The 21116-nt window shown below is 32.4% G+C and overlaps 1 protein-coding gene across 4 annotated transcripts in view; it reads right to left on the bottom strand.

The window, feature by feature from the left end:
* WDR37 (WD repeat domain 37) overlaps positions 1–21116 on the bottom strand; it is a 125401-nt gene that overhangs the window by 56850 nt on the left and 47435 nt on the right. For all 4 annotated transcript variants that reach the window (XM_027841533.1, XM_027841532.1, XM_027841530.1 and 1 more), the window contains 6 exons: positions 14161–14257; positions 11227–11322; positions 10785–10849; positions 6537–6672; positions 3609–3680; positions 2520–2564 (listed from right to left, as the gene is read on the bottom strand). In XM_027841533.1, the coding sequence (XP_027697334.1) occupies positions 2520–2564; positions 3609–3680; positions 6537–6672; positions 10785–10849; positions 11227–11322; positions 14161–14257 (511 nt within the window). The remainder of the gene's footprint in view (positions 1–2519; positions 2565–3608; positions 3681–6536; positions 6673–10784; positions 10850–11226; positions 11323–14160; positions 14258–21116) is intronic.

Genomic DNA, 21116 nt, shown 5'->3' with positions numbered 1-21116 from the left:
AAGTTTTGGGGGGAAAGGATGAGTTTGGTTTTCAATATGTTGAGTCTAAAGTATCTACAGAACAGTCAGTTTCAGGAGTCCAGTAGATAACTGGAGCTATGAGACTGGAGGTCAGGAGCGAACACAGGTCTGTACAAACAGATCCAACAATGAGATGAGGATGGTAAAAATTATGACTCATATCATTAGGGATCAAGAAATAAAAGTAGTCAAAAGCTTATGGATGACTTAAGAAGTCTCAGATTTTATATCATGAATAATTTCTTCAAAAGGGTTCTACAAATAGTGACTACTGAACAAAATCATCAGAGATGAAATCGACTACATCTTAACAGAGAAGAAAAATAATTATTGCTAGCAGTCATTTCAGCATGAGCTGTCCACGTACAGTCAGATTACTGACTAGTTAAGAGAAAAGGTCAAAATCAATAACATTTAAAAAAAAGATCATAAGAAAAAAGTATCATTATAGTAGCTTGAACCAAATTTAAATAAAGGCATTAATTTCATCTTTCAAATTTAAAAAGAAAATTGGAAATATACTATAAAAGGCATTAAACCTTACCATCATTTCCTAGAAAAGTTTAACTAATTCATCATAATAGTCACTAAAAGGGGACAAAAAGAACCCAGGAATTCTCTCAAACCAGCAAAAAAAATCTTTATGCTAACTGGAAAGAGATCAAAATCAATCAAGATTTAGAGCATAAGTTCATTAAAAAATGAATGAAAATAAAAGAACACCACACCTTCACAAACAATGAGAAGCACTTGAAAGGAAAACACACATACCCTCAAAACCTGCAAAGTCTGCTCTCATGGAGATTTGAGAGATCTTAGAAATCTGGCATATGGATCAATAAATGCTGATGTCTCATTAATTGTCATTTTTTGGTTTAAAAAAATTGCTGTGATCTTTTCGAGTATTTTTGAATCTCTCACTCTAAGAGATGTTAAAAATCTATTCCCAAGTGCTTTTAAAATTAAGTTTCCCTTAGCACTCATTTCTTTTACGTGTATTTGTCTATTCTCGGTGCTATTCCAGACTGTGCTACTGCTACTTGTTTCTATAGCCCATAGGGGTATTAAACTGGAATACTAGCATCTCAAAACAAACAAAACTAAAGCTGATTTAAAAGGCAATGAAAAAAAGTGGCTTGACTAGTATATGGCTAAAGCATATTAACAATTCTCACTTGTGTATGAAAAATCATGTAAACAGCAATTCTGAAGGATACATGGAAAAGACATTAAAAAATGTAGGTGGGCTGATGAGGTACTGTGAATGACCAGGCTGAAACAATCAATCACTCAATAAGCATTTACTATGTGCCAGCACTGGAGTAGGTGCTGGCGGTGCAAATACAAAGAATGAAACAAACTCTACTTCTCAAGGGGCTTATATTCTAATAGGGCAAAAATAATTACATATATGCACATATTCAGAATAAATAGAAAGAGAATAAACACGAACAAATACAAGGTACATAAGGAGAGAGGGTATTAGGTGGTAGGAGGTATCTCTCAAAAGAATACATCAATAGACCCAAACATAGAGGGGTGGCTCCTCTAAGGAAGATTTAGGAAAAGAAATGGACAAAAATGCCCAAGTTAAGAAGGCATGGAAAGACAGGGAACTGAATTAATGGAAGGGGTACTCAATTTAATGACATCATGGATCTGTATCGTTATCAATTGTGTTACCTTTTTTCATGTGTAAGACGAACAAAACTACATAACTTGACACCTTCATGCAATGTATCAGAAAATTAGTTTTGGTAAAATGTCAAGTCTATCTTCCCTGTTTTATTCATATACAGTATAAGAGGAGACAGCAATGACAGTAAGAGCCAAAAGGACAATAAAGAGTTGCACCAAATTCTATGTAGTTCCCAACATCTGTACTCCATATAATCAGATTTAGTTAATTTGTACCTCAAAAACAAGAAGCTGCTTCCATACCTTTGATATGCTTAATTAAACAAGGAATATATGCTGATTTTATTCCCCCCAAAATGCAGTTAAATAAAAAGACTTGCTATATACTGAAATAATTTTGTTGTGTAAGTATTTCATTTAATCTAACTAGTAAAAGCACCAAAAATTACAGCATTTTAACATTTTCACACTTATTACCTCATTTGATTTTTACAATATAAATTAGGCAAGGACTTTGCATATAAAGAAACTAAGGCCATGAGAGATGACATGCTCACAGTCACAAAGCTAATAAATGGCTATTACTACACAATCATGAGAAAATAAAAAACTTCTTTCCAAATACACGTTTACCTCTCAACTTTATTACATAGAGCAGTTCAATGTTCATAAAATACCTACGTAATGCTGATGATACTGTTAATACTCAATGAATATTTATTAGTAGTATCAACAATCAATCAATCAACAAGCATTTACTAAGTTCCTGTTATGTGCTAAACACAGTGCTAGGTATTCAGGATGCAAAGAGTAAGCATAATAATTAATACTTTTGTGTAATAAATAAAAATTTCACATACCAGTAAGAGCTACCTGCTCAGAAGGATGAAATTTTATGGAATTTACTGCAAAAACAAAACAAAACCAACTGTCATGACAAGAACATAACACATAATATTTATCAGTTTATAAAAACATGTACCACACAAAGCATCCATTACCTGTCAGTTTGAAAAAAAAAAAGATATCCAGAAATAAACTTTGACTATTTTATTCATTTATTCAGAATGTTAATAGCCTACAATATAACCTACACACATAATAATGTTAATTTTGGTTTCTTTTTAAATAAAAACAGAGTTATGAGACATAAAAATAAGAATCAAAAAAGCTTTCAATAATGACACAGCAGTACAAATATTTATAACCTTTCCCTAAATCACCCTAGCAACTAGCAGAGAAGACTAGTTACCCTAACTTCTACCTCTTATAATTAATGTACTCCAGAGAGGAAAGAAAACCAAACTAGTTCTTAGAATTATAGTATAAACAACTTATTTTTAATGGAAATTATAACAATAGAACTGTTATGGAGTTGAAAAAATCCTCAAGCTACTGGTGGCTAATGTCATAAGAAGCATTACTACTAATACTTTAATACAGTACTGATAACTGCAAGAAGAACTAGTGAAAATTCCCATAGCTTAACAAAAAATTTTACAGCCCAAAAGATTTTTACATACATAAAGTATGACAAAGACTACTGAGTTAACAATATTTTAAACTTAAATGATAAGAGATCTGAGGAACTACAAAGTCTTGCCAATCTAGCTACAATAACAGAACATGTTTCATCTTCTATAGCCTGAAGTCTAAAGAATGTGAGTTCAAAGGACAAATGTGATCAACTGTCACAGAGCTCAAGTTGCAGAAAGGCCTTGAAAATCTCCAAAAGAAACAAGTTGGACACTACTACTGATGGGGCAATATATAGCTAGTAAAGCATTACCCTTTCTTGGTACTTAACTTTTCTGTATAGATAAAGAGATGACAACAGATTACTAGTGGCAACCAAGAATATTTTAATTCGGTCACATGAATGGATGGTGTTATAAATTAAATCAAAATAAATTCTGACAGAAAATAATTCCATATCTACATAGACTTACCTGACCCAACATGACCTGCATACTTGACAAGGCACTTCCCAGTTTCTATGCTCCATAATAAAGCTGTGTGATCTGGAAAGGAAGGAAAGTTGCATCTGAACAATATCTATCATACAGAAAGTAAACAGGCCTAAGAATTTCTAACATCATAAAATGATCAACAAAATACCTTTAAATATATCAATTACAAAAGTGCTGTGTCCAAACATAGCATCTGTTCTACTAGGTGACTTGTCAAGTCAGTCACAAAGCTGATCCACTGAATGGCTCCTTATTCAGCCACTGGGAAAATTTACATCTGCATTATCTTAGCTAAGCATATCTTAAAAGATTAATTTAATTGTAGAATTAATAAATCTGAAACAGATTTTAAAACAACCCTACGAAATTGATCTATCCTCAAAGGGAAATTAAAATAAAGCTAAATAACATTACAGTAAAACATTCCTTATAATTTATTCTTAAAAGACATTGATGTTTATATAGGCTATTTTGAAAAATAATGAGGAAGTACAACTTTTATTGTCTATTTGGGATATGCCCAAAGAAGAAATTCATACATAAGATGCAAAAAAGAAAAGAGAAAGTTCTTTTCTTTACAATGTCCAGAAAATATAAATCTGAAAAGAAAAACTTTTAAATAAAATTCCTTTATACATGACAAAACTAGAAAAATTACTTTTTCTTTCTAAAGGCCTATTTAGATAGTTGACTGAATATAGCTTTTTTTATTATACTGCTATAGTCCATTCTTGATTATGTATTCTAATTCAAGACAGTAGATGTAAGGATAACAGAAAAATTTTCACTTGGATTTAACAAGTTGTCTACTTACATTTGAACATGAGTATTTGATTGTCTTATAATTAGTACCATTTCAAACAAAATAATTAAAATACTCTATAAAAGTCTGACTTTAAAGAAATTGGAAATTATCCAGCTTTCCATACTAACCTCTGACTCAATTCCTTACCAATCCATATTTCACATGTGGAACACATTAAAGGACACCTTAGCTATAAAAAAGCATCACTGTTGAACACAGCAAGTCTCTTCTGAATTTAAACTTATTTAAGAAAAAATTTACTAACAATTCCTAAAAATATTCCTACCCAAAGTGGAATTGACCTATGAAATAGTCAGCTACCCTTTGTGAAAGTCTTCAAGCAAGGGCTAGACTAACTATCTCTAAAATACATCATGGAGACGATTCCTTGGTTTGGACTTGATGGCCTCATTGTTTCTTCCAAACCAGAGATTTTCTGAAATATTCTAACTTAGACCTTCCTGAGGCAAAGAAGTTTTGTTTTGGTTTAACTGCTAGTTCCTGGACTACAATGATCAAAAATCCCATTTATGTGAATAAAACAATTAACCAAGTAAAGCTAGTAATAATATCAATATGGATTTGAAAATAATATTATCCCTGATAGATCCGTCTGAAAATTACAAAGGGTTACAAAAAACTTACCATCATCCAAATTTTATAAGGCAATTAAAAAAATAAAATAGGCTCTCTTTTAACACTTAGATAGTATACACCTCATAAATAAAGCTGATTAGAAAATCAATATTAACACTTAAGTACACTAGAAGCTCGGCTGTAGGCGTTAGAGTTAACCTGTAAGGAGTCCGTCTACAAATAAGAGAATGGTTTAGGATACTAAACCACCCAATGCCGATGACTGATTCTCCTATTCTCAGCAATCAGGAAAAAAAAATGGTTTCTCTCTTGGTACTCCATTCCACAGTTTGATTTCAGTCAAAGTCTGTCTCATCAAACCATCTCTTATTTCAATCTGACCTTTTAGCAAGTCACTTAAAACTTCTTGGGGCCTCATTTTCTTGATTTGTAAAATGAGATGGCTGACTGGGTGATCTCTAAAGTACTAACAATCAAATCGAGTATTGTGGAGTTTCAAGGAAAACTTCAGCAATAACTCGTATTTGTAGGAGGGAATTCCCTTATGGATAGAAAAAAAAAATTATCTAAAACTGTCTCCTCTTTGTTCTAACTAAACGTGGCTTTCTTTTGACATTTCCACGTTACCCCTGGAACCAGAGATGAATGAGCAATCATTCAACAAGTTTGGTAAATCATTTTAATAATGGAATACCCCCCCATTTATTTGTTAATTAAAAATGGGTACTGAAAATAATACATTATTTTATAGACTCATGGTGATCTATAATAAATCGTTGTCCTTTGTTGAATAGTAAGGTAGGTACTACCTAAACCGCGCTACTGTTATTGAGTTATTTTCTAGGGACTTCTTCAAACTTTAACCCCCCCCTTGCCATCTTTGAGTATACTTATTAAAAATAATAAAGAAAATTCCATTAATAGAATTACACTGAAAAGCTAATGGCTGAATATGCTCCTACAACCAGAATGATTTAGCCATAAATAACAACAACAAGGGGTGAAAAAATCAGAAGTATTCCCAAAAAGGGAAGATTAAAGAAGGGAGGCAAACAGAGCTGCTCAAAAAAGCTTAGTTTCACTCCAGAGGTAAATATAGTGATAGGTAAAGAGAATGTAATTATATAAAATAGTTTCCATTTAGAAGAGTTACATTTGAGAACTACTCCTTTCACTTAAGAGCTTCAGCACTCAAGAAAAAATGAAATACTTTATCAAAACATTTTAAACAATTAGAACTTGTGACAAAAAATTTTTAAAAACAAAAGTACCCAAAAAAGCTAGACAATGCCATCCTGGCTTCATTCACTGCTGCTTACAATGTGATATACTCAAACTTCAATCCTAAATCACTTTTAGGTTTTATGATTAATATGATTAATAAATATTTCAACTGGACTATTTCAGTTATCATCATGTCAGCAATATATCAGTTATCGCTATTTAGTTTCCAAAAACTGTAGGTGAATAATTTTTTTTTTTTTTTTAAATCTTTCAAAGTTTACCAGCAGAAGCGGTCCCCAACACCACCGGCTGTGTCCTTGTAACACTCACATCCCAGATTCCATCCCTGTGGCCAACATATTCCTTCACTAGTTGGCAAACTGCCCTTGATGTTGTAGTCTTAAAACTGGAAACAATCTAAAACAATAAACATAATATTTACATCATTCCATTTGACTGCAATCAATAATTTTTTAAGTAAACTACCGGAAGAGGAACTTTTTAAAAAGTCTCTCTCATTTTTTTCCAACTGCAAAGAGAATATTTTAGGCATTAAAGTAATTTGACTAAAGCACACATTCAAACCAAGAATTTGAAATTACTTGAAAGCAAAAGAATCTTCCGGCTTTGTGCCAATATTACTAATTAAGTGCCTGCCATGGATTTTACTCTCTTTAGCTTTTTTTTATCTAGTTGTTGCTGTAAGAGAAAATTATAGCAAAAGAAAAAATATATTAGGACATTTATTTCCCCATAAATTTAAATCATATCAAGCCATAACACATTTAAGAGCATTAGAGGCTTGTTACAGTATTCAAAAAGCACATATATAACAACAGACAAAAGATTCTGATGTCTTGCTCTAATTAAAATTTTAAGTTTCATTGACTAGAGGCCCAGTTACAGCCCAGAGTTTTACTTTTAAAATCTTCTTTAACTACAGAAAACAAAAAATAAATTTAAGAAGTCTTTTAAAATCTATTTAAACCTAACATATGTTGAGGATTATCAACCATCACATAATTTCAAGAAAGCAGTTCCAGAATCACAGATATAAAGTCCCTTCCAGCTCTAGATTCATGATTCTGTGATCCTAGAACTGCTGTCCTGAAATAACAAAATATCAACAACAGATTAAAAAACAACTTTTCTAAAGAAACTGGCATTATGGTATATGAATCTAATGGAAAATTACTATGTTATAAAAAATTATGAATACAACAAATAGATAAAGAAGTGAAGTCATATAAATTGATGCAAAATGAAGTAAGCAGAACCAGGAAAACAATATACGCTAACAACTACAATAATTTAAGAAGAAGGAACAATAACAAAGCAATTAAAATTGAATGATATAAAACTAAAATGACCAACTTTGGTTCTGAAAAAGAAACCTAAGAGGGTACTTCCCCTTCCTTATTATAAGAGATGTAGGTCCATGGATGACAAGCACTAAATATGTCAGATTTTTCAACGTGTTAGTTTTGCTGAACTGCTTTTTTTTTCCTTTGTTTAAAAAAGATGGCTGCAAGGAATAGGGTGAGACAAAGGATACATTGGGAAATGCAGATGATATAAAAATAAAAGAGATCAATAAAAAAAATTTAGTGGAAAAGAAATAATTGATACTACTTAACATTGGCTTAAAGACTTACTAAGCAAAACAGTTTTTTGGAAAAATCATTACATGTAAAAGAGAATGCCTTTAAAACAATTTATTATTAAAGAATATCAGGGAACATAGGAAATGGCTCTATGTCTATGCTTTGATATGTAGAAGTCACTATTTCTTAGTTACAGCATTTTCTGAAACTAAAAACAGCCCTTTTTTCTTATTCAAAAAGTGATTTATCTTTATAAAAATATTATTCTGTGAATATACCATGAGTTTGATTAAAGTGTTCATTTTCAAATTCGTTGTCTTTACCATCTTATTGCCAAACCTTAAGAAATTTATTAAAAGTGATTCAGGGGAAAGGTGCTATGGGTCCTTTTCATATAACTTTTCATTTCTCCTACTATCTCATCAAGGATACTGTTTGCCTAAAAGATTCTGAGTCAGAAGAAGAAATTTTTGTAAATGAATCTAAATTGTAGTTGTTTTTATGATGCATGCTTAACTTTTATACCAAGAATCCATTCTAGAATACTAATCAGGATACATATAAGCTACTAAACTATTTCTCCTCTCATTCATTTCTAGTATTTTTCATTATTATTTTTAACGTGAGTACCCAAATATCGTGAGGTGCTGAAGAGAACAGGAATAATATACTGCTGCTTAGGGTTTTAGCAGAATTCCATATATTTAAAAGTTTAGAAATTGGAGGTGAGAGAGAAGGACATTTTATAAAAAAGGCAAGCATCTTTATTAAACAAAACTATTCTGGCACATTGCTTGCTGTCTGAGCAGTTTCTTCATTATTTTAATATATAAGGAAATGGGGGGGGGGGGGGAAGTCTTCTCTTTTTCCACTTCAAAAAAGAAAAGAAACAGCTGAAAATTATGGAAGCCTGAAAAGGTATATTTCTTGTTTACTTTAAATTGGTCCTGAAATTTCACTGGTATGGGGAGCTCTGGGTAAACAACTCCCTCTACCAATGCACATTAGTAGCTTCTCTGCAACTTGTGGTCTCAAGAACTACTCAAGTGACACAATGGCAATATGTGTCAGAGATAAAACTTGAACACAGACCTTTCAGACTCTAAGGCCATTTCTCTATTCATTATGTAACATTTCCTCTCCATATTTCATAACACACACACATACATACATACATTCTTAATTTAGACTGTTAAAACCTACAACTAACATAACTTGCCAGATTAGGTAATATAATAAGAAAACAAAAAATATATAGAACACAGTATGATCTCCATAGTTTGAATTAGCATACTTTAATATAAGTTTCAAAACAATCAAATATAACTGAAATGCCATACTCTATTAATTAATTTCCATTTAAAAAAACCAAGCTGGCCAGAAGCAGTTTAACTCCTTTTTTGGGAAATTTAGAAAGTAATCTATACAAAATTCTAACACATATTTGGATTTTTAAAATAACCTTAAACAAAAGGAATACTAAAAGTTATCATTTACACTTTAATTTACTTGGCTATGGTCTTCAAGCTATGTGCTTTTTTTTAAGCCAAGGGAAGAGATGTTTTAAAAAATGTATCAAGTGATTGCACAATATTAAAAGAAACTCACCACAATGTTGAGCTTTGCTTCCCCCCTCCCTGCTTTAGTTCAGCAAAAAAACATTTAAACTTGTTAAATTCAGGGTCTTTGTTTTCTCTATGTTCTACATAGCAACTGGCACAATAAAACATAAACAAACAAAATACTACTGTGCTAGAGATAAATTATGGTTTAACAAACAAGCATTCACTTTTGACAGAAGGGTAATATTTCTCTCTCAAAAATTCAAATCCATACCACTATCTTTGGTTATGTAAGGGAGAAAAGACCACATTAAACTGTACCAGCAGCATCAGTTCACCTCTAATGCACATCTCAGCCTCCTTTACATTCTTAAAGGAGTAAATAAAGATGCTAACATACAGCAACAGAGGTACAATTCTAAATATAAAGTTCTCTAGCTTCCAGGGACATACATAACAGATAGGTGTGTACATACACTTTTACACACACATATGTATCTGTGTGTATACATACACAAATTATTGATTTAGAAATCAATAATACTTTACTTCCACTTGTTCTTTCTACTTTTACTTGAGTTTTTAATCAGGCTAATTAACATTAAACATTGAGACTTCATTCATTTGAAAATATGAATTTTTCTATTTTATAAAGCATTCTTATATTAAAGACTTATTTTGTAAATATCTACCACAAGTAATAAATATTTATCATTAACTTTAAAAGTTTCCTTAGAAAAATAACTAAATCAGTTTCCATTTAATATTTTCTATTCACAATACTCTCAAATAATCAAATGTGATCTCATCAAGATGGCTGGTTATTTCTTCCAAAAATGTAGATCACAATCCACCCATGCATTCCTAACTTGTGCAACTTATGTCCATGACCTTCCTGGTAAGTTCACCACAATGGAGGTGGCATAGACGTGCGATGGTGTCACTTCTAATGTGTCAAGAGTCTTTTCCTTGTTTTCTCCTGACAATGCAAGGATACTAATGGCTGCCTATGCGTCTGGTATTTTCAAAAACATTTACTGACTGCTTTCTCTGTGCAAGATAATAAGCTTCAGACACTCTGTGTATCGATTCTTCAATACCCTCATAATTGTGCTGACTACAGCATGAAATTTCTCTTTATATACTTTTTGTGATCTGGCCACTTCTCCCATCTTTGTTTTTCTTGGTGCTGTTTCTAGCTCCACTGTAAACACATTAAAGAATGTGATGTTAAGAGTTCAAGTGAGATGACTTCATTATTCTTGATAGTTGGAAAAGTATACAAAATAAAAACAATATACATATTTTAAATATTGCATTCAAGAGCAAATAGTAATATGGAATACAGTGGTGTCTTGCATACCTTGCTAGTAGAAGCTTTGTAAGTGGTCTTTAATTTCTGAGAAAGCTGACTGGTACTATGACTGGCTGTTAAGATAAAAAAAAAAATTGACATTGAAAGAGATAGAAACTGATGGAATTTTAGTGATGTAAGTGACTTTAAATATCATCTAATCCAACTGTTTCATTTTACATATAAGGAAACTGAGCTCCAAAGAAGGTAAGTGAAGTGCCCACAACCACATAGCTACAGAATTAGGACTGGAATCCAGGCTTCATTATTCCCAGTCCAGTGTTCTTCCCATTAAATGTTTGCCATCAAACTGAACTAGGTATTTGAAGACTATTGTTCTGTAATAGTACAAATGAATTCATTTCTATTATTAAATTCTAAGTCTAGCTCAATGTGTAATTTGTATAAGAAAAAGGAAACAAGTTTTAAATAAGTACTCATTTAACCTTACCTTTTGTTTTCAGCTGACCCTTACTCAGTTCTGCCCCATCAATTGTTTGTCCTTCAGCAGCAAGACGCTCATTAAGGGTATCGATTTCTCTCCGCACTAAGAATTTCAAAGAGGCAAACTAAGAATATACACATTTCACGAAATTTTAATTTCAGAACTCAAGCACTTGAAATAACAAAAATCTGATATTTTCCTGCTATTTTAAAAAAACATATGACCATATTCTACCATGACAAAAACAATTAAAGTTCTAAATTGATTGACCACACAAAGTCAATTGTCATCAATATAAAGTTACAAGCTCCACCTTGAACCAAGAAAAATAATTTTTAAAAACTTCATTCTGTAGTGATAATAAAGGAATATAAAGAAGTTATAATAAAGGAATATAAATAAGACAGTTTTCCTAATAACACACATAGAAAAAAATCTCAAGATTCATACAAAAAAGCCACAACTAACACATCAAAATATATATAAACTGCCTACCATGTGCAAGACAGTAAGTAGGAGCAATGAGGGACACAAAGAAATCTAAAACACAGTCCCTATCTTCAAGCAGTTTACAACCTAATCGGGAAAGTAAAATATATAAAGATAAAAAGATACTTAACTACACAGAGCTGTCTTTTAACAAGTCTTTGAATAACTGTATGGTACTGGAAACTGCCACAAGAGAAGAGAGTGTAAAAGATTGTCACTGGCTTCATAAAGGTCAATAAATGGCTGGTTATTGAGCATTAGTTACCATCAGGAAGGTTAAGGACCACTGGGGAGTTATGGAGTTATTTCAAATAGTCTGGAAAATTTAGATTACAAGTTCCTTGAGAATAAGATATCTTTTGCCTTTCTTCGTATCCTTGGCAGTTAACACAATGCCTGGCACCTAGTAGGCACTTAATAAATGCTACATGACTGACTGAAAACCCATGTGCACACCAAATGTTATAATTATTCTTAATCTAACTCCCACAAAATGTAAAAAGTGAATAATGGACTTTGTTGTCAGTGGTGTTGTATTACTGATGATTCATAAAGCTCAGTGGGAAAAGTAATTCGAGTAAAAGTCTTTACACCAAAGAGCACAGAGAACTTCTGACTTTAATTCTAAGTACCCCAAACTGTCCAATCAAAGCTATGAAACACCTACATGTTTTTTGCTACAAGTTATTTATGAAAGTTTATTGTTTTATTATTCTTTGCACTTACGTCTAAAAACCAAAACAAGATATGAAAGCAAATCTAAAACTGAAATGTTCACAGCTTCAAACACACTTCCAATCTGAAAGTTGCAAAACAGCACCAGCCATGTGAACAAATGATTCCACATAAGCTCCTTTATACTTTTTATAAGTTAAATATATACCTAATACATATATAAATACTTTTCAAGTATATACATACTGTTAAGATTTATAAAACATAAATTCTTTAAAGCAATACTAAATTCATAGTAATATTGTCATCCTATATTTTCACAAATGATGAAAACTGACATTTATTTCACTCCTTAAGCATGGCAAAGTACTTTCTATGCAAACCTTATGCCAACCCTAAAAGGTTGGTACCACAGGAATTTACTCCCATTTTACAAATGAAGAAACTAAAGCAGCAGAGAGAAGAAAATGATTCGCCCAGTGGAAGGTCACTTGGAGGTAGCAGCAGGTCTTCTTCATACAGCCCAGTACTATCCCCACCACTGCACACACTGTCTGGAAAGCATGCATGGGATCTCTAATTCCTTATGCTTCCAAAACTCTTTATGCTTTTATTAATACAACTACTGCCATGTAAAGACCAATAATATCTGCTGATGTTAAAATGAAGGGAGTGGTAAAAAGCTCAAGTACAAATGATGCAGAACATTCAGGGCCCCGAACATGCCACTTTTAATTATCTTCCATTATGAGTCTTCATGTTTCGGCCAGATCAAAGCAACCTTCATTTTAAAATTTCTAGAGATTAACATGTATTACACTAAGAAATATAAGTCTAAATATATATATATATATTTCCAATATAACTTTCAGGTTCAATTTCAAAACGTAGGACTGAAGAATATACTTTAATAGTCCTGAGATTATATGCAATTTTAGCAAATTATCTGATAATCCACTCAGGTCAATTTAATTTCAAAGCTCTGAGCTGCCAGAGAAATTGACTATGTTTTTCTTATATTTGGAGTTTTAATTGATGTTACTTGTTTGGCCATGCTGGAAAAAGGTGGTTATTTGCTTCACTTGAGCTTGGAATCCAAATAACCTTTGATACAAAAGGAGTTAATTCTGTTTAATGAAGTAACAATGTTTCTGCACTAAAAGAGAAAAGATCTTCAACATGCCCAGCATTCCTGAAAATCATTTTGTTATTTTAATAATAGTGTTCTATTGATTTAGCTTCAACTTATTAGACATGATCTTTGTATTCCCAGCACCCAGCACAGTGCCTGGTACGAAGCACACATTTAATAAATGCTTATTGAATTGAATTGAATTCCTGTGCCATGGGGAATGGTGACTATGAATTATTCTAAGAAACAAGTCTTCTATGAATTAATGCAACAGGAAGAAAGTAGAAAGCCTATAACAATATTCACAATGACAACAAAACACGGATAGGGAATTAAAAGACTGGTCAAATACCAAGGTAATATTGGCAGAGTTAAAAAACAAAACCTTCCTTTCAGTTTAACCACAAACTTTTTTCTGAAAACTTTCTTTGTAAGTGGTTTTTTGTTTAGGTGTTTGGAAAAGTATCTGTTGTGTCAAAATAAAATTATCAAAAAATTTTTTAAGTTCTAAAGAAAAATTAAAAGTATGCTTTGTTTCATACCAGTCATCCTTACAATATTTTCAACAGCCAAATAGACTATTTTCTCAGTTCTGAGGATAAATGAAATGCACATAAAAGTTACATTAAAAAAAAAATACTTACATTCTAAATTTTCAATATAAAGATTTTCAAACTCTCTTTCTATTTGACCAAAAAGCTCCAGAAGTGTGTTCCGAACTGAAGAGGGGAGTTTAGAATCCTATTAGAAGAAAAGTTATTAATATGGATAAAATATCACTTGCAAAAATGAACTTTCATAATTTATTCTGAAAAGTCTCCTACTCTTTATAGTACTTCTCCCAATAGGGTCTAGAGATTTCTCACTCAAAGGAAATTCAGAGTTATAAATATATAGAAAGAGATGATAAAACTGATAAATGACATCAGGTAATGAGACACTTCTTTAGTAAAATAAAATATGAATTTAACTTGATCTATGGAGAGAAAACATTATGTCCATAATGTACCAAATTACCAAAAAAAGGGCCTTTTTCCCTATTGGAAATTACGCAATACAATGTTATAAAAGACTTTTAATTGCAATCAGTATGCAACATACAAGCAACGGAGAATATATGTATGTGGAGATTCCTAGTTAAGCTTCTCAGTACATAGAATTACACAATCTCAGGGTTGGAAGGGAACCTAAAGGCCATCTAATCTAAACCATACCTGAACTCTGCAATATATTGGTCAAGGGGGTCATCTAATGAAAACCTAGGCAGGAGGCAGGAGCCTTCCACCTCCTACAGCTGCCCATTCCACTTTTAGATAGTACTGTTTATGAAGCTCAGAAAAGAGATAATGAAATGTAAACTTCATCCTTCATGGCAGTGACAGCAAGGGCAGAATACTGGGTACATGATAACATACTGTACATATGCACTGCTTAATTGTTTTTCTTTGATGAGATAGAGGGTTCAAACTGGGAATGGAAGGAGAGAGGGGAAGAGAAAGAAAGGTGAATGACTATGACAAAAAGCAAGATACACCAACAAAATACCTTGCAAATTATAATCCTTTTAAATTTGGTTTTGAGGTACAGGTACAGGGATTAAATAATTTGCAAGATATTTTACTGAAATAGCCATGGGACTTAAAACTATATTAAAGCTAAAGTATTAAATTATAGTATTACTTGAAGAAAAATTTTGAAAAAGCTTCTTGTTCAAAATTGACATATTATAAAAATATTTTAACAATAGAAGCTCAATAAAAATTTGTTTAAAGGTATTCTTTTTTAAAAGTTTATAAAACTAAGCATTCACTTTTAAACTGAAATATGTTCCTCAGCATACATTTTAAATTTTTAACAAAGTCAGAAAGAACATAAACACTTTTTAAAGCTATTCAATAGAATTATTGGATTCATTCATTCATTCAAGAAGCATCTATGAAGTTCCTCCTATGTTCTATCCAGGCACTATGCTAGGCAAAACTCAAGAACAAAGTCTAAAAAAAATATTTCTGTAGTAACAGTCTAGGTTTGTCAATGCAGAATCTTTGACTAAAAATAACCTTGTGAATTAGTATGTGTGTTTATGCATAAAATAATTTTCTATATATTTCCAAGAGACACTAGTACAAACTGACATATATTTTTACTTTGCTGGTTACTATCCAGCTCTGCTATTTACTATCTTTGTGGTCTTAGGCAAAATTAGGGGTTGGGGCCTAAAGATATTTCTAAAATTCTGCCTAGCCCTATATCTATGATCCACCTGACCAGCTATGTCTACTTCTATATTAATAATGATATACTACTAAAATTTAAAAAAAAACAACAACACTTACAGCTACTGTAATAAACTTTGTAAATACAGAAGCTAACTCCATGGCTGTTTCTTTACTTCGAGGTAAATCATGTTTCTGCAAGCTCTGATATAAGGCAACTAAGTGGCATGATAGTGCACAGAGCACTGGGCTTGGAGTCTGGAAGGCCTGAGTTCAAATCCAGTTTCAGACATTTACTAGCTGTCTGACCCTGGGTAAGTCACTGAGCTACCTGTAGGCTCAGTTTCTTCATCTGTATAATGAAGACAATAATAGAACCTACTTCCCAGGGTTGTTGTGAGGATCAAATGAGATAATTGTAATGCCCTCTGCAAACCTTAGAAATAAATAAATAGTAATAGAATAATAGAATAAAGAAATAGTAATAGAAAAATAAATAGTAGCTTTATGCTGTCCTCAGTCACTCCCTCACATTTCTGGGCACTCTCTCTGCTTCAAAAGGTCGTGCTAGTTAGAAGAACAGTCTAATCTAAATGTTAAAGGTGTAGTATTTTTTAGAAGGTTAGAAATTATTAAAGATAAGAGTATAGTTAGGAACTCTTGATTCAATTCCTAGAATTACTAAATATTCTATAATTTTGAACAAGTATACCCTCTTTGTTTTCATTATTTCATTTGTATTAAGACAATATATGAGTGTGTGTGTATATATATATATATACACACACGCACGTATGTATGCGTGTGTATGTGTGTGTGTATATACGCACATACACACATACTATACATAATCACTTTATAGGCTGACAATATAATGAGTTCAAATAACTTCAAATAAAAGGTCTTAAAAGAAAAAAAAGGAATTATGTTCCTGTGTGTATGTGTATATTTTTTTTCACCTTTCCTTTAAAGAGCTTGAGTTATTTATTGCATTCACAAATTTTAAACAATAGAGAAAAAGATATGGAGAAACAGCTATTCAAATAAAAAATACATGATACTCTTTCCACATGCAAATATCCATACTAATTTCAACCAAAAATGTCAAGTGCCACACACTTAACATGTAAAAGTACATACAGGGGCAGCTAGGTGGTGTAATGGATAGAGCTCCATCCTTGGAGTCAGGAGAACCTGAGTTCAAATTTGGCCTCAGACATTTGACATTTACTAGCTGTGTGACCCTGGGCAAGTCACTTAACCCCAACTGCCTCCCCCAAAAAAGAAAAAAAAAAGTACATACATACTGGACACTTGGTTTCATAACCAGTTATGGCTTCTGAATTGGAAGAGAACCAGATGACATACAGCCTAATATGCCTAAGGCTTATTAACCTTGGGCACAATGATTCACAGCTGACCAGTTATTTACACAGCAGCCTCCATAGCTTCAACTAGGCAATACTACTACTGAGGCTTTCTGGGTCAGACAACAGTCAGAGTTCACCTAAACTGTCATTTAGGCCTTATAAAGTCTTTATCTGTAGCACGTTATGAATGCACAAAGAGACACATATACAGGGCCCCAAAATACACCTTCTAGATCACTGCTACAAAACAGGTTATGCTGGATATGCTTCCTAAATATCTAATGTTAGTCTGAATAATATTACATGAATCATCATATTTACTTACAGTACATACTTTCTGAAATTTTAGTGGATTTACAACTTGAAAGATCTGATGCAATGTTAGACTGCCCTTTTTCTCAGATTAAATTCTCAGGAAGATGCACAAATCACAAAATAAATTGGTCTCCAACAGTACAAAGATCTTAGTGGCAATGAATATCTAACCAAAAAAAATAATTTTAAAAATTATGCATAAAAATGAGAAATGCCTTAAGGAGTTTCCAGATTTTGCCTCCATTCATATATTGTCAATTATCTGTTCAACTAGATTATAATCCATCGATGGTCTGATTCAAAACCCTGAGACTTAACATTTTTACCAACTATATTTATCTGTATATTTACATGAGCTCATGTGGATTTTGCACTAAATTATAAATATTTTAGGTGTTTTGGTCTTAAATAATAAATTACAGAGTAATGAAATTTAACTGTGGGTAATCAAGAAATAAAGCATAACATGACAATTTAACTTATCCACTAGAGGGCGAATTTGTTCCAAAACAAAGAATTTTCAATCATACATTAATAGTCTAGCAAAGATTATTATAGCTAAAGAATTTCTAGACTAAGTTAATAGTAATAATTTTATAAAAGACTTAGATTCTTAAAATATCTATTTCTGCTCCATATCTTTCATTTAAACAGAGCATCTATGTTTATTATTAACTGTTTACTTAAATATTCTGGCAAATTAAAAAAATATTTGAAATGAAAATTCTAATACGCAACTGTGACAAATTAACAATATATTTCTTTCCTTTTATACTAAGACCAGGCTATGAACAGACTAAATTGATCAAGGACAAATAATGAGTTGCTCTAATCAAAAGTACAATTTTTGTTTTATTCTACTGATTATTATCTGAAAAAAAAAGTCAAGTTTGTTCAATTCTACAAACTAGGATTGAGAAATTTAATTAACCATTCAGGGCATTTTGTTTAGGTTATGCAATAGACAAAATAACTCCATGTATAGGTTTCAAGTTATTAAGTAAAAACGAGTAAACGAGTAAAAATTTCTCACTTGAAAACAATGAGATGGAAATGGTCCAAAGTATTCAAATTTTTTAAATCTTGTGTTTATTTTTATAGTAAGATATGTTCCTATAACACAGAGAAATTATGACTAGCATTCTTCAGGGATCAAAGTTACTACATTACTACCATTTAGTATCTAAACTTTCTATTTATCAATAAAATATAAGACAGTCATAACCTATCTCCTTCACGCTAATTAAAAGTCTTCAGAAAAATTAACAAGAGTTTGTTAGATAAACTTTCATTTTAGACCTCTTTAAAACCAAAATGTAATGAGACATTTTTTCTGCATTTTGGTAATAATCTCTTCTCAAATAGCACTCACTTTTAAAGGCCAATGTTTTCATCATTATATATATTTTTAAAAAGTATGTTCCATTCTGTAATCAAATGCCATACTGGTGGGGGGAAAAATCTTAAATTTAATTCTACAAGTAAAATGATGACCTTTTACCCCAAATAAATCCTCTACCACAAAACTTCTTGACTTTATCCATCATTCTCTCTTCCTTAACACCCGTCTTTAATGAAGAGGTCACCCTTCTAGTCAACAAGACCAGTTCCTCTTGAGATTTACCCTTGATTCTTTTCCTTCCATCTTCTTCACCAGACTAACATCCTTGCTCTGTAATCTTCAATCTTCTATTTACTGGTGCCTACAAACGTGCCTAAGTATCCTTAAGCCCGAAAAAAAAATCCTCACAAGAGCCTATTATCCCTTCAAGATACTGCCCCATATCTGTATTCCTTTTCAGAGGAAGAAAAGAAGAAAGGAAAGAAGGGAGGAAGGAAAACTATCTATGTTCCTTGACACCAATTCATCTCATGCTCACCCCTTGTAATTTGGCTTCCAATCTCATTCCTTAACTGAAACTGCTCTCCTCCAGATACTAATGCTCTCTAATTGCCAAATTTGATGGTTTTTTATTATTGGTCTGTTTTTTCTCAAATCTCTCCCCTTTCCAATCTATTCTCCACACAGCTCCCAAAGTGATTGCCAATAAGTGCAGGTCTAACCATTTCACTTACCTTCTCAATAAACGCCAGTAGCTCCTCTCTATTAATTACTTTTAGGCTCAATAAATAGAAGCAAATCTGTTTGGCTTTTAAAGCCCTTCCCAACCTGTGTCTTTGAGCTTCTACTATTACAATCCACTCCTCCACTCCTGTGTTGAATACCAAAAAATAATGAATTTGTGCAACAAAAATTCATTATGGATCTACCATGTGGTGGCTTTGATTGGAAAGACCTCGGAAGTGCCACCTCTGACACATACTAGCTGTGACCTTGGGCATGTCACATCTCAGTGCCCCAGGCAATTCTCTAAGAATATAGGTTGCTAAGGAAGTGCTGTTCTCTAAGGCTAAAAGTTTCTTCACCAGGAGTTTCCTTTAGTGAAAAAATCAAAGATCTAATCCACAGGGTAACAACAACTATATCCAGCATCCCTTGAATCCCCTCTTTCTGGAACCAATCTAGCCCTTAACCAATAAGAAGTATAGGAATACATCAATTCATAATTCAAGTAGCTTAATATTAATTCAATCGTGCTACTAGTAACATTTTTACTTGGCCCCACAATAAACACTAAGCATCTACCCTGTCCAATGTGACTAAACCCCTCCCCTTACCATACCAGTACCATTTATATTATACCCCAAGTCACAGTGAAAAGAATTCTATGTCTGGTTCCCCTTGTACCTAATTCCACACTTGGTAATATTATTCTTTGACCCAGTTCCCCCAAAAATATACTCCTGCCTGGCCCCATCTTCTTAAACCATACCCCCTATCTGAATCACTACCTGTGCCAGACTTTCCTGACACCACTTAACCACTTGGATTTTCACTTATTATCTACTACCACATTCCCTGCACCTATTCAGACTTCCATACCAAAATCCATACTGAGACCTTTCTGGAAAACAGGCCATGGTGCACTGAGTCTATCTAACCCCTGGATCCCAACAAGCCCTGGCTTAATTTATTCTACCACTGAGCCCCAGTACTGACAACATACTAGATGTTTTAGCTAGCTACAAAGAGAATACCTCCTGAGGAGACTATGATATAGTAGTACAAGGGTCAGCAAACCATGGCTAACTCACCAGCAGCTAAGAATGGAAAGTCGTATTATATTTTAAAATATAAAAATAATGTAAATAAATATAAGCAAAGTTTTATTACATTTTAAAATGTAAAGACTATCTTTAGCTCATAGGCTGCACAAAAGCAGGCAGCAACCCAATGTGGCCCACTGGACATAGTTTGCTGATCCCTAATGTACTAGAAGAGATAAAACATATATATCTTAGACTGTGAGCTCCTTGAAAATAAGGATTGCCTTTTGCCTTTCTTTGTATCCCCAGTGCTTACCACAGTACCTGGCACATAAAAGGTGTTTAATAAATGTTTACTGACTAAATAAATGAAACAATGGGATAAGAGATATGACAGGTTGTTGCACAGCCAAAAGAACTTTAAATTGCTGCAAAGCTTTCCACAATATCTGGCCTCGATAGTTCAAAATGTTCCTGTTAATAATGTATATATAAGCTATGTTTACAATTTAGAATTTTTGTCACTACAAGGATCAATCTTCAATGGTATGTGAATTAGTAGGGATAAAATAAAATAATTAAATGTACCAA

The sequence above is a fragment of the Vombatus ursinus genome, unplaced genomic scaffold (assembly GCF_900497805.2).
Source record: "Vombatus ursinus unplaced genomic scaffold, bare-nosed wombat genome assembly UNPS02014861.1, whole genome shotgun sequence".
NCBI lineage: Eukaryota > Metazoa > Chordata > Mammalia > Diprotodontia > Vombatidae > Vombatus > Vombatus ursinus.
This window is presented reverse-complemented; position numbering and strand designations above follow the sequence as displayed.